General features: G+C 39.8%; 3 protein-coding genes and 1 non-coding gene across 5 annotated transcripts; 1 reads left to right on the top strand and 3 right to left on the bottom strand.

The window, feature by feature from the left end:
- Positions 1-480: 480 nt before the first annotated feature.
- LOC140797136 (probable WRKY transcription factor 65) lies at positions 481-2,112 on the bottom strand. The gene is made up of 3 exons (XM_073150399.1): positions 1,615-2,112; positions 1,349-1,501; positions 481-1,259 (listed from the first exon to the last, which is right to left on the bottom strand). The coding sequence occupies exons 1-3, from the start codon at positions 1,782-1,784 to the stop codon at positions 719-721; spliced, it is 864 nt and encodes a 287-aa protein (XP_073006500.1). The 5' UTR covers positions 1,785-2,112; the 3' UTR covers positions 481-718.
- Positions 2,113-4,866: 2,754 nt separating this feature from the next.
- LOC140797135 (pathogen-related protein-like) lies at positions 4,867-8,328 on the bottom strand. The gene is made up of 3 exons (XM_073150398.1): positions 8,072-8,328; positions 5,488-5,919; positions 4,867-5,217 (listed from the first exon to the last, which is right to left on the bottom strand). The coding sequence occupies exons 1-3, from the start codon at positions 8,225-8,227 to the stop codon at positions 5,011-5,013; spliced, it is 795 nt and encodes a 264-aa protein (XP_073006499.1). The 5' UTR covers positions 8,228-8,328; the 3' UTR covers positions 4,867-5,010.
- Positions 8,329-9,699: 1,371 nt separating this feature from the next.
- On the bottom strand, positions 9,700-12,673 carry LOC140797610 (uncharacterized). Of its 2 annotated transcripts, XM_073151204.1 has the most exons (3): positions 11,976-12,669; positions 10,275-10,417; positions 9,700-10,108 (listed from the first exon to the last, which is right to left on the bottom strand). In XM_073151204.1, exons 1-3 carry the CDS (start codon positions 12,365-12,367, stop codon positions 10,041-10,043), a joined length of 603 nt encoding a protein of 200 aa, XP_073007305.1. In that variant the 5' UTR covers positions 12,368-12,669; the 3' UTR covers positions 9,700-10,040. The 2 variants fall into 2 exon arrangements, with proteins under 2 accessions (XP_073007305.1, XP_073007304.1); XM_073151203.1 differs by having other exon boundaries at positions 9,700-10,417; positions 11,976-12,673.
- Positions 12,674-13,008: 335 nt separating this feature from the next.
- Positions 13,009-13,102, top strand: LOC140798351 (small nucleolar RNA Z43). Its single transcript, XR_012110826.1, has one exon. It is a non-coding gene; the product is annotated as a small nucleolar RNA Z43 (small nucleolar RNA).
- Positions 13,103-13,106: the final 4 nt, after the last annotated feature.

Here is a 13,106-nt window from a genome sequence, read left to right as displayed (position 1 = left end):
TTACGAGGTACTACTCTAAGAAGTGCTATTTTTGAAAGGGATTAGAAGCATAGTACCATGGAAAAGATTTAGCGGGGAACCCAATTGGCGACGATGGGTCCTGATGTAGTACTATCCTCAAATTTATTCTGCCATCGTAATAGGGTCCGCATATATTAGGTGTAAGATGACGACAATGGACACGATAAACACGTCTATCCGTCATGCATGATGACATATCTATCCACGTATGAATAAAATGCTTGGAATATTTATTCTGCAATCGTTTTTTTAGCGCTGTCCTTTTCTGGATCCACGTGGCCCCCACTCCGAAAAAAACAACGAGGGCGGCTCTTCCCATTATGCATTTTGTGTTCACACTACCAATCTCTATATAAGACGAACCAATCCCAAATAAGTAGTCTCTTTTTTTTTTTTAATTCCACCCCTATCTTTTTCTTAATTCCGCTTTCTGTCATTTTGTGTGCCTCTCCGAATAAATTAAACAAAAAAAAGAATATCTTATTCAAATAGGGAGTAAAATGGAAAAGGGAAAAAAAAAATTTAAAAAGGCCCATTATATATACGTCAAATATCGAGGAGAAAACGAAGGGAGGTTTTGGGAAAATAAAATTAAGAAAAGGGAGGAATCAGAATCGTACGGCGCACGACACGGTCTCAGCAAGATGGACGGCTGGAAGAAGAAAAAAAAATCCACACACCTCCACGCACGTGACGGTCAGCTGCACCATGGCGCCGGCGCGAGGCCGAAGCCTCCGCGGCGGAGCACTACGGCGCACTCGGGCAGCTCGCCGAGCCCGGCGAAGAGGGCGTCCTCCTCGGCGGCGCCCTCCTCGGAGCGGCACTCCTCGGGGAGCCGCATAGCGGCGTCGATCGCGCCGAAGATGGGACCGTAGAGGAGCGACTCCGCGGCTGCGGGCGGCGACGTGGAGCTCGGGGACCCCACGACGGACAGCCAATGGAAGTCCTCGCCAATCATCAGCGCCGGCTCCGCGGCGATCAGATCGGCGAACTTCTCCTCCGATTCGGTGGACGCCGGTTCGGGTGGACTGGTCTGGGCCGGCGGATCGTCCACGGGCGGGGCTTGTGCTTTAGGAGTCGTGTGGTGGTGGTGGTGGTGGTGGTGGATCTTGGGGAGGGGCCACGGATGGTTGTGATCGAAGGAGTAGGTGATGACGAGCGTGGTGGGGTCCACGCGGCTGCGCTCCACCTGCTTCCGTGCGGGGCACCCCTTGGAGCTGCTACACCTATAGTATCCCCTGCGGACGTTCACATACTTTTCTCCATGAGGACGGCCGCCCCCGCGTAATACTTTAGGTGGGTGGAAGAAATTAAATGGTATTATTACCTGGGGTAGGGGGAGCCCTTGATCGGCTTCTGCCCGTACTTCCGCCACGCCCACGAATCCGACGGGGGAGCTCCCTCGCCGACACCCTTCGGCCGTGATCCGTCTACGTCAGCAATCGGCACCGACACCACCCGCTTCTGGACCGACCGCCGACTAACACAGAAGCCACAACAACAACAACAACAAAACACTTTTAATAAATTCTAATTCCGAGAAACTTTTATTAGTTTCCAACTTCCAAGCCTAGGCGGAGGAGGACTCACTACCTTCGCTTCGCCGAGGGAGAGGAAGGGGAGGGCAGGGGGTGATTCTGCTTCCCCTCAGCGGCCGATGACTGGACCCCGACCTGGGTGTCCGGGGAAACGCCCACCTCCTCGTGATCCACGGTTGGGGAGTCGCTGCTGCAGTAGCCGTCCGTGATCTCTGATCTGGACATCCCAAAGCTCCCTAAATCAAATCCCAGCCGTCAATTGATCCTCGTGATCTCCCTCTACAAATTAAAACCAGAACCACTTTCCCCGTACCGGAAAAGCAAAGAAAAGAAAAAATAAACAAAAAGGGGGCAAAGTGGCAAAAAGAGAGAGGAGATAACAGAGCGGGCGGAGAGATAGGAGAAGGTACAAAGCCGGCTGATGCGAAGTTTTTAAGGGGTGGAGAAGAAGGTGGGGACTGGGGACGAATGGAGACACGGATGGGGCAGTTCTAGTAGTCCTTGCTCCCATCTATATCTATCTTATATATAAACTTTTATTATTTTAGTCCATATATAAACTATAATGTCTCTTCATTTATAGGTTTGAATTATTACTCTTTTTGCGTAGAAAGGTGGAGGGGGAGATGGGAGCACATAGTGGGATTAAACAATAAAAAGTTGTGAAAACGACCCCCCTCTCCCCACCTATCCTTCATCTCCCATATGGATACAGTGGTTGTTCGAATATAATATTATAACAATGCCATAGAGGTAAGTTTAAGTGTACATATATAACTGGGAGAAAGAGAAGAGGGATCTCGCACATGATCACTTCGAGGGAGAGAGGGAAGAGCATTTAATTTGGATTAAAAAAGAGACCCAAAAATAAAAATAAAAACGTTCCTTTCTCGCCAATAGCTAAACTAGATATGCTCTGCACGGCCTCCATGTGCCAGGGGTGAAACCGTAATTTTGACAGATCTTTTTAGACTCGCAGATTTTTTTGTTTTTTGTGGAGAAATTAATTATGTAAATGTTTGTTTTCTATTGTTTTTAGAATATTAACGTCCATCAGGACATTTATTATATGACTAACTCGTTTAAGAAGAAAATGTATAGATATGACCCTTGATGGGTTACTTTGGAGCTCCAAGTCACAATCCTAGAAAAAAAAGTCATGCGCGTGATAGATGGTTCGCACATCATCCATGTTCGACTCACTTGAATTTTCTCCAAAAATATTTTTTTTAAAAAAAAGAGAGAGGGGGATGGAGTTATAAAATCTTTAATATATATATATATATAGGGGGTAATTTGTAAAAGAAAACTTAATTGTAAGCTTACACCATTACGCCCTTATCTACTTCCATCGTGCTGGGCCTACGAAAACGTAGAAGTTCGTGCCACATAGCGAATCCCATCTGGCCACGTCAGCCACAATGGAGAATTTTAGCTAGCCAAAGAGAAGCTTCCATGATGGCGGTATCATCTCTTGGTTCTATATATTGTAATCGAAATGGAAGGTTTCCTGCTCCGTTTATTGCCAGGATTGCTGCTGCACCTCTTCATTAATCATTTCCATTATTCTATTCGTTTGGGAGGTGGAAATGGAGAGTTATTACCATCGCAAACCTGCTCCCTTTCTTTATTCTATCCTCCTCCCCTAATCCTTGACTTATTCTCGAATAGGCTTAAAATATCTTAGTTTTTTTTGTCAAACCACTTATCTGAATCACTGGAAGCTTCCCTCCCTCTCTAAACCTTGATTCAATCGTCAGCAGTTGAAAAGTACTGCAATCCAGCCGTAACACGGTATTGAATCTCTCTGGGATATCAAGATATATTAGCTAGCCAATGCTTCTTTTTTAGGTTTATTTAGTTTCAAATCGGATATCTCTTTATGCTGCCTATACTTATCCAACACTTACTGTACAGACGAGTTAAATTAAAAATGACTGTAACTCTTTTGTATAATAAATTATGAGATCTCAGCCTAATCATATTTTAGATAAATAAATAAATCATTTTCACTGTAAAGTTAGACATTAGGGCTAACCTTCTAAAAAAAATTGATAGAAAATTCATCAAATATTATTCTAAACTCATAGAGAATTTTGACCCATAATATATATTATAAATTTGTAAGACCCAAGAGCAACAATAGTGATCTCTTGTGTAAATTAATCGGTCATACTCAATTTTGTAATAGTACTTCACATATTTTAGGATGTGCAAAGAGATCCATACACTAAGATATTATTAATAATATTTAAGATATAGGGGCTTTTTCATAAAATTCTCTAATTATGAAAATAAATCGTTGAAACTTTCTTTTCCTACAGGGAATTAGGTTTAATTTTGTTTTAAAAAAGAATTAGGTTTAATTGGACACAGCAAGGCTGCTAGCCTTGGAACCCAATTACTTATAACGTTGAGAGTGACATCTTTGCGTTTGCATTTGGATTTTTTATTAGCTGTCTTTTTCCAAACATTTAATGGCTTGATTGATTGAGGTAGCCCACTAAGCAAACTATGTCTTAAGATTAATAAAAGATTAGATAATTCCCTTGGGGATCATGTTGATTGGTTTACTAATTAAAGAGTTTAATTAGGAGCTCAGATCGCATACAAGAATCTTAGATGAGGTTTTTAGTGAGTGGAATGCCACACAATAGAAAACAAAAAATATTTATATGTATACTTGCATGCTTAATTACTTCTTCTATTTTTGCCATTTGGAGTACTAATTAGAAATTACATATTTACCGTCCAAATATTGATTTGTTAATTTAGATGAAGCATGGGCCAAGGACAGGACTATTAATCCCAAAGATTGGTCCAACAATCAATTTTAATTGGGCTATGTATAGATCCAAAGAAGGACCGATGGTTCTTGAAATCTAGTTATATTAATATATTTACTTCAATACATAAATAAAAGGAAAAGATTTAAGTAACACACTACATTTTAGTGATTTAATTCTTCCATTTTGCTTATAATTTTCATATTACACCTTATTGTTATTTTGGTATTTTAAGGCGGGGTATTTTAGAAGTTAAATAAAAGGGAAAAACTGATCATTAAAGTTTTCCTTTTTTTTTTTGGGGGTATTTTAAAAGATATATAAACAAGTGTATATCACTGTTAATTTATATACTTTTTTATTATATATTGGTTAGTTTAAGTTAACCTAGAATGTGATATAAAGATTAGAAATAAAAAGAGGTGTTGGATAATAAATAGCTGAAAAACGGGTGTTAATAATAAATTCACTAAAATATTGGGTTTTATTTTTAAAAAAAAATCCCCCAAAAAGCATCCCAATTCTAAAATACCAAACGTTAATTTCCATGGTCAAATTTAATTAAGGTTCCCAATAAAGCAAACAACATTGTTCATGATCAAATTAACTGAGTATATGCATGTAAAGATAAAGACCAATACATTAATGCATGCATACATGCATTGCTATTCTCTCTTGAGAAATGGGCATTCTTGAGGAGTAGTGGCAGTTGTAGTAGTTGAAAGAGTAGATAAGGCATCAATGACCTCATCAGCAGAGGACTGCTTACATTCTTCCTTTGAAATAAGTAATGGTCCCTTGAGAAGCCCTGCCATCATCTCTCCTGGATCATAGTAGATCTCCACCTCTTCCACCCTCAGTTGCTCATCCACCTGCCAACAAATCTATTATGAACCATGCACATTTATTTGCAAGGAGTTCAAGGCTTTACATGCTATAACTCCACTGTTAAACCGTACGTTAGATAGCAGATATATATATATATATATATATATATATATATATATATATATATATATATATATATATATATATATATCTAGTGATAATATTATTTTGAACCAAGCTCCTTATAGTGCTTAATTATATGAATAAAGTGAGAAACCTAAGGTACTAAGTAGAGAGTTGAGAGATACATATACCTTAAGAACAGCAGTTCCGTAGAACTCAACCATCTCTCCAGTAGGTGCATGTCCCTTGTAAGGCCCTTCCATATGACCCCAGTGCCGGTACTTGAGCGCGATCACCGGCGGCCCGGAGTACACACTGACCACCTCCCATGCAAACCCACGGGGAAACGCCGACCGGAAAAGCTCGTGCGACGACTCAAAGGTCTCGACGTTGGCTTTGTAGCACTGCAAAGCTTCCGGTAGGGAGCTCTGGAGCAATGCATTGTAGCTGCCGAGCGCCAAGGTTTCGTCGCCGGAGAGAGCCTTCCTGCCGTTGACTATGAACTTGAACTTGGTCGGGTTGATGGACTTGAAGTCATTGAGGTTGGTCTTGTGGGAGAGCTCCATCTCCCATGTCTTAATGGCGTTTTGCACTACCTCTTCTAATGACCCTTTAGGCCATTCCTGCACAAGATCGAACGTATCAAGTAGAAGTTATGAGATCTATCGTCTTAGTTCTTTTAGCACTGGTGCATGCTTTTCAAATAATTAAAATGAGCGCGAGACTAATTTATTTTAGGGTCTTTTACATGCAAAATCTTTTAAAATATCTTATTTGATTATAACTCTCAACTTCTTATGTGGTCGGATGCCCCTTAAAACTCCTACATCAATGCATAATTCTATAGGAGAAAATCCTCCACCTTGGTTCTCTCTAGCTCAAAGAGGGTTGACGAGGTGGTAGGTGGGAGAGGAGCCATATGCCTCCATCGGGTATCCTTTCTCCCCCTCTCCCACCAAGTGAGATCTATACTTATCTCCCATTGCCTAGCTTAGATGGATGCTTAACTTTGGCAATCAAGATGAGTTTGGGGCTTGATTATATATAATAAGTTGCTGAGTGCTGCATGTAAGTTTGATGTGATATTATCGGCTCCTTAATTTGCTCATTATGAAATACTATTTATATTTCTCGAGTTAAGGTCTATAGATAATATTATTAATATAAATCATCCATGTGGACATACCTCTGACTTTTAACATTATAAATATACTCGTGATCCACGGTCGGAGAGTCGCTGCCGCGGTAGAACTGCACGTATATCCCTCAATCAAATATTAGCCGTCAATTGCTCCTCGTGATCTCCCTCTACAGATTAAAAATCAGACCCACTTTCCCAATGCCGCATAAAATAACTAAATAAGTGGGAGAAGGAGATAGAAGAGAGATCTCGCACATGAGATTATCACTTCGAGAGAGACGGAAGAGCATTTAATTTGGATTAAAAGAAAAAGAAAAACGAGATTGGGGGAAGAGGGGATTAATTATGTTAAGTCATGCACGTGAAAGTTCGAATCATCCAAAAAGAAAAACGTCAATATTTATATTTTTTAAAAAATAGTTAAATAATTTAATAAGAACTATTAATTTCTTTCTCCTAATCGAACGGTTGAGATTAAATGATACTAACTAAAATTAACCGAAAGTACCGATCACTTTTCTAAATTATAAGAATAAACAATAAAAAAATACTTAAATTCTAATTTTTTATCCATTAATCTAGTCACATATGTTAAGTGTCTTATATATCCTTTAATCTATCAAGGATGAAAATTATTTTCAATAATTAATTGATTAGTATGGAATCATTGCTCCAAAAGAAAAAAAGCTTCGGTATTAAGGCTGAAGTATGGAGTTCCACTTGATTAAGACTCGATCAAACTCAGTTTGAAAGTTAATTTTAAGCTCATGAAATAATAATATAATATATATGACTAATATGAATATTTCACGCTAAGACCTAAAGGCTCATAATATGAATTTAAAATCTAGTATCGAAAAATAAGAGAATTTAGATGATTAGCCAAGTGATTACTATACGTAGAAATTAGTCGATAGTAATTATATCATTTTTTTTTATATGTTTAGGACTAGGAATCAGTTCACATGTTATCCGGAGCGCGTCAAGATCGCTCGGAGCACCGTCAAATATGTGTCTCTGATGGTTGGTGGTCGTGGACTCGTCTTTATAGAAGACAATCAGAGATTTCTCATGGAGTAGAGGCCAAAGTTTTCCACTAGTTGTCTTGCTCTCGCTTTTTCCATCGGAAGGGAGAGGGAGAAGGATGCAAGGGAGGAGATGATGCTTAATTTTGTAGTATTGGAGGGCAGCATGGAATTTAAGCAGGAGGCGGAGAGGTAGAAGAAAAGGAGCAACTGAGAGATGGAGAAATGGAGTGGATTGACGATGGTTACAGAGAAGGTAAGAGATAATAGGAACGTAAAGAGATGGTGACTGACTCTCAAGTTTGTGGGTGTTACAAGAAGAAGTCCGTTGGGGTTGCTGTGAGAGAAGAGCTGGACAAAATTTGTAGTAATTTTACCCCAAAATTACACTAGGCCAGCCTAGTGGATGTTTATTTATACCCCCTAATCCTACAGTAAACAAAACAAACGCGTACATCCAAACGACTACCAAGAAATTCAAACATCAACCAAACTAAAAGCTAATAAAGACCGACATGCATAGTTAACTAATGCATGATACGTATATATATATGTAAAGATGGATATAAAAAAGAGAAAAAAAACCAACTATTTTTATCTTTGATATACCTTGGTTCTTTCCTTCTCAAAGAGGTGGTTGACGAGATCATAGGTGGGAGGGGAGCCGTGCCTCCACTGGGTGTTCTTCTCCCCCTCTCCTACCAAGTGAGACCTGTACTTATCCCCCATCAGTACTGCACCATCTGTTGATGAAGCTCCAGCCATGGCCGGCTTTAGCTACGGTGTGGCTATTTAGATCAAGATGATCACGAATTTATGGACGGCTGCCCAAATCCAACAACTGCATATGCCACAATATTACTGTCATGAAGAAGGGATTCGTGCAGTATGTGTTGCAGTGGATCGGCCGCTCTTAAAGCCAGATGTCAACATGAGGCTCTACGTGAGCCATAGTTTGCATGATAGACGTGGCTTCCTTGTCTCCACTTTATGCTAGAATATATATATATATATATATATATCTTATGTTGCTTTAATGGGGATTAGCCTTATCGGACATGATTCTTAGCAATCTTGAGCCAGTGCTTCTTTAACTTTTAAAAAAAAATTAATAATTGAGATTTAATAGTATTTCGATTAAATCGATACACAATGTGTTCTTTTAACTAACTAATTAACTGAGCACCGGTACTTAATTAATTACTGGGTAAATGTACTACTCCTAAATATAACTAAAGGTAGAGGATTCTTATATGGACCAAAGGATCGTAATTAGGCCCGCATTTGATATGAATGAGACGAATCGTACGAAATGACAAGAGTATCCCTATAAAGAGGTAATTTATTGGCAACGACTAACGAAGAGGAATGAGATGGGTAGGTTTGTCATTAAATTGGAAAAAAACTTGTGCTGGAGCTTCGTAGACCAGATGGGCTCCATTGATCCGCAGGGCGGATGGAACTAAACGGTGGTCCTCGCACTTATTCTAATTAATGCTGGGCTTATCTTTAGAGAAATACGAACATCTCCCCTGGTGTAGTGTTAGTGGAACTCCTGTGAACATTTAGTTGTTCACCGATCTGTCAGGATAATTTTATATTATATACTAACTCAATTATTAATTTATTCTCAGTATATATTCTATCAACTTAATTTATGTTAAATTAAAAAATATTTATAGTAATTTTATAGAAAATTTGGTGTGTCGCCGTTGGGTGAAAAGTTAAATGCACCGAAGAGAGCTCATCCATCCCTTATGCCAATTCCAAACATACTCACAATATATATTGAAAAGGGTTTTCTTTCAATAGAGGAAAAGAACAAACGAAAGAAAATTAGGCCTGATTTCTTCACGATCATTCTCAAAATGAGGAAATTCTTCTTCAATAGAAATGTATATAATAGTGTGGTTTTGCTTGGAACTCAAAAATTGGCGGCAACAATGAGTACAGAGAAAGAGAAAGATATGCTAATGACAGAGCAAACACAATTTTGTTTAAATGAAATGACAATTAAATCCTCAATTAATCCCGTTAGGTTACTCCGTTGAAAAATAAATATATATTTATAGAATAGTATTTTTGTTTTTCTGTAGATAGCATTGTTTTTCTCTGTAAATATTACTAACCAAAAAATGAGTGACAACCAAACCGCAACTCGTTCGCAGACTTCTCTCCAGAGCTGCTCAAATTACTAATCAAGGGAACCAGCTCGCCTTCAAGTCAAATACACCAAATTTCAACAAATGATGCCATGTATTTACATTAAACAGCCATCGGTATGAGCTCCAAAAGAAACACACACACAAAAGGGCAAGTTTTAAAAGAAAGAGGGGGGAGGGGGGAGGAGGAAAGGAAGAAATTGTGTACTTCGTATCTAATAGTAACTCAATTTACACCAACATAAGTAACTAAAAGAACAAAATCAAGTGTAATCACGCTGTTGTCTACCTCACATCACACACACCAGAAGCCCCCACCATGATCGAACGAGAATGGATAAGAATTACAAGCCTTGTGAGAAGCCTGGTGAATCAACATGCACTATAAATCCCTATCTGAAGCAAATCCCCTAAGTCTACTTGTTCCGAGAAGAAATATGCACGAAATTATGTGCAACGATCCGATTCCACGAGCATATCCAAGCTGCATAAGAAAACATAAATTGCCTGTTTAGAGTAGTAGCCATGGTTGGAAGCTTTTAACCTCAAATTCTCCATGGCAGATGGTCGTGGTAAAGATCAGAACATGTTCACACGGAGGAACCATGGCAATATGAATGCAATTACTAGGCATGCCATTAAGAAATTACAGAACGGTTGACGCCTCCAGCAACCTCCTCTCTCAGTTGAGTTTCTGTTAAACAACACTCTTCTTTCGTGCCATTCCTCCATGAATCTGCCATCTTCAAGACCAGTGATATTTTTTGCATTTGAACCACAAATCTCACAAGACCTGCATCATCATTGAAAGAGGATACATTCACTTAAAAACATGAGAATAGCAACTCCTACGCATGCTCACACATTTGCTTGAAATTGATAGAGGAAACCTAAACTACATTAAGAGAGCTATGAGATTTCTCAATCACTGCAACTTATAATTGGCTAGATAAGATGGTGCCTTAGTATGGATGTTGACTTCAATTTAGTGCCTCAAAATATTCCAGCCCAAATTGAAGGTACCACAACAGAGGAAGATAAAAAGCAATTACTTTTCTAAAGGAAACTTGAACAGAAAACTGGAAAATGTTGACGCCTCCCAGATCTATTGAGGACATGTTCCTATATGCAATGGAAAGGCAAAAAGAGATTTACAGACCAAACTGAAATAATTACAGAATAAGATTCTTAATTCTTAATTACAGAATAAGATGGTTACGATAATTTAAATGGTTTGTTTGCCAATTTCATGGAACTTTAATCATCAAGAAAAGGAAAGTTTTGTTTCCTCACCACGAAATTGAGTTACAATGTATTCTATGCCAAAAGTGATCTATCATTTATGAGATATCACAATTCAAAACAGTGTGTTCAACTGATACTTCGGTTTAATTGATAGTGAGTCATTAGGTAAAAGATTGGTAACCTGGTAGGTAAGGTGATGCGTTTATGATTCGTACCAACTACCAAGGGCTAGCACTGGGTAAAATTAAACACTATATAATTTAAGGCAAGGTATGGAAGAGGAGTAAAATCCTAAACAACAAGTCTTATGTCAATCTGACTCTGTATTTGGTTAAACTCTATGCCACTAGTAACTCATTCTCTTCTTACAAGATACGAAGATAAATAGTCTTTTCCTCAGGCCAGATACATACAGATATACTAATTTCTCTTGACCCTTTTGACAATCTAATTCTCCCCATAATAGAGACCTCACCATATTGCCGTACTGAAAGCAAATGCATCTCATTCTTTGAGTCAATATCTGTGCCTGGTAAGAATAAATTACATGTTCCAATCGTACTACTACCCTTTTTCTCTTTCCAAAATAAAAGGAGCAAATCAGCATTTATACCGTCTTGTTCTACCCATAGTTTAGGCATCAAATAGCCTGATGGCAAGGTTTGCCATGGCTGCACAAGTTCGAGTCACAAGCATAACTTATCAAAACAATGGAATGAGGTGCATGTTGCCCTCCAAACTCATGCAGTGATGGTTTCTATTGTTTCTCTGGGAACGAATTGTGAGTTTTTAAATTCTTAGTGGTTAAAGAAGGTCGATTACATATCATCGTCAAAACTTCATTTAGCTGTGTAACAATAAGGTTCTCACTTTCAGCCGAAATCACACCATTGAATCCAAGATGAAATCAATTAACATTTCTTCAACAAAAATACTTCCAAAGGGCTTGTCATTTCTCGTAGAAATGACAAGCGCATCCCAGATAAAACCTTATTTATCAACAGCCATCATAAAAATATTTAATTCAGAAATAAACCGTTCAACATAACAATATCCAGCATTCAGCAAAGTATGAGATCTAAAGTGAAGAACAGCAAAAGATTTACCTGTTGCCCCTTATTCTGAACCACGCTTCAGCGCAATGCCGGTGCGCGATCCCGAGCTCATCCTTACACCCGCAACCGAGCTGGATCAGCTCCCCTCCTTGTCCTCCCCCCTCCTCCCTCTCCGGACTCAAATGGCAGATCCGGCACACCTTCTCCCCCTCCCAGTTCCCATCCCCTCCCTTCCCCAATTCAATCGCCACGCAACCACCCTTCTCCGCTCCCAAATCCACCGCCGCCTCCCCTTCCCCCTTCCCCTTCCCTTTCTCCTCCACCGACCCCGTCGTAGAGGCCATCTCAGCGCCTCCACCGGTGATAACTACGGCTACAGCATCCGTCGGCAGCGGCGTCGGCGGCTCCTCCCCTGCGGCTTCTTCCTGTTCCTCCCGTCGCATCGTGTCTCACCGCATCGAGTCGAGATCGGAGAGAGAGCGGTAAGAATAAGAGAAGGCGTTAGGAGGAATGAGATATCGGGATTCCGGAGGGAGGTAGAATAGCCGTAAAGCGACGGGAATAAGGATTTGATATTTTGACGGAGAGAAGGGATAAGAATAATAAGATCGCGGGACGCGCTCAACGTGGGGAATTGAGACTAAGGGAGAGAGATCTTACTCTCGGGCTTGCCCAGGTGTTGACCTTCCTTGATCCCTGTGAGCAGGAGGATACAAATACATTTTTAATCAGTGACTTCGTCTTTGATTGAAAGAATGGCACATCACATGCGAATAAGATGACAAAATTTTCGGATCCACTAGTCTGTTCGGATCTTGAGTTACACCCGTGAATTGACCGATCCAAGAATGTGATAACCAACGGCTGTGATGTGATCATTTGATCCTTGGAAACGAGCCCTAGCCTTTGGAATCCCTATAAATAAGTACAAGTGCGACTCTCTCCTTCCACCGATACGCTATCTACTGCAAGACGGCTATTCTTCTTTCCGCTGGTCGTTATCGGTCTAGTTATTCCGGTGCCGGCCTTGTTTATTCCTTGTTTTATTCTGATAAGTTCTTTTTCTTTCTATGGATTGCGAAGAGGACGATGACGATTGGTTGATTTGGTCTCGTTCGTCGTAATGGCTATTCGCCTTGCCGACCATCCTCATATATCACCACCCATATTCTGAGTCCTGTC

This window comes from Typha latifolia, chromosome 11 (genome assembly GCF_019914945.1).
Source record: "Typha latifolia isolate L0001 chromosome 11, TyphaL0001v2, whole genome shotgun sequence".
Lineage (NCBI taxonomy): Eukaryota > Viridiplantae > Streptophyta > Magnoliopsida > Poales > Typhaceae > Typha > Typha latifolia.
This window is presented reverse-complemented; position numbering and strand designations above follow the sequence as displayed.

What these genes read in the sequence shown, in the direction of transcription:
- LOC140797136 (XM_073150399.1), bottom strand. Translation starts at nt 1,784, where the DNA reads ATGTCCAGATCAGAGATCACGGACGGCTACTGCAGCAGCGACTCCCCA. An exon ending in TCTCCCTCGGCGAAGCGAAG is followed by an intron (nt 1,502 to 1,614) that starts GTAGTGAGTCCT and finishes CTTCTGTGTTAG; the next exon opens with TCGGCGGTCGGTCCAGAAGC. An exon ending in AAGGGCTCCCCCTACCCCAG is followed by an intron (nt 1,260 to 1,348) that starts GTAATAATACCA and finishes GAACGTCCGCAG; the next exon opens with GGGATACTATAGGTGTAGCA.
- LOC140797135 (XM_073150398.1), bottom strand. Translation starts at nt 8,227, where the DNA reads ATGGCTGGAGCTTCATCAACAGATGGTGCAGTACTGATGGGGGATAAG. An exon ending in TTGAGAAGGAAAGAACCAAG is followed by an intron (nt 5,920 to 8,071) that starts GTATATCAAAGA and finishes GATCTTGTGCAG; the next exon opens with GAATGGCCTAAAGGGTCATT. An exon ending in ACGGAACTGCTGTTCTTAAG is followed by an intron (nt 5,218 to 5,487) that starts GTATATGTATCT and finishes ATTTGTTGGCAG; the next exon opens with GTGGATGAGCAACTGAGGGT.
- LOC140797610 (XM_073151203.1), bottom strand. Translation starts at nt 12,367, where the DNA reads ATGCGACGGGAGGAACAGGAAGAAGCCGCAGGGGAGGAGCCGCCGACG. An exon ending in TTCAGAATAAGGGGCAACAG is followed by an intron (nt 10,418 to 11,975) that starts GTAAATCTTTTG and finishes ATGATGATGCAG; the next exon opens with GTCTTGTGAGATTTGTGGTT.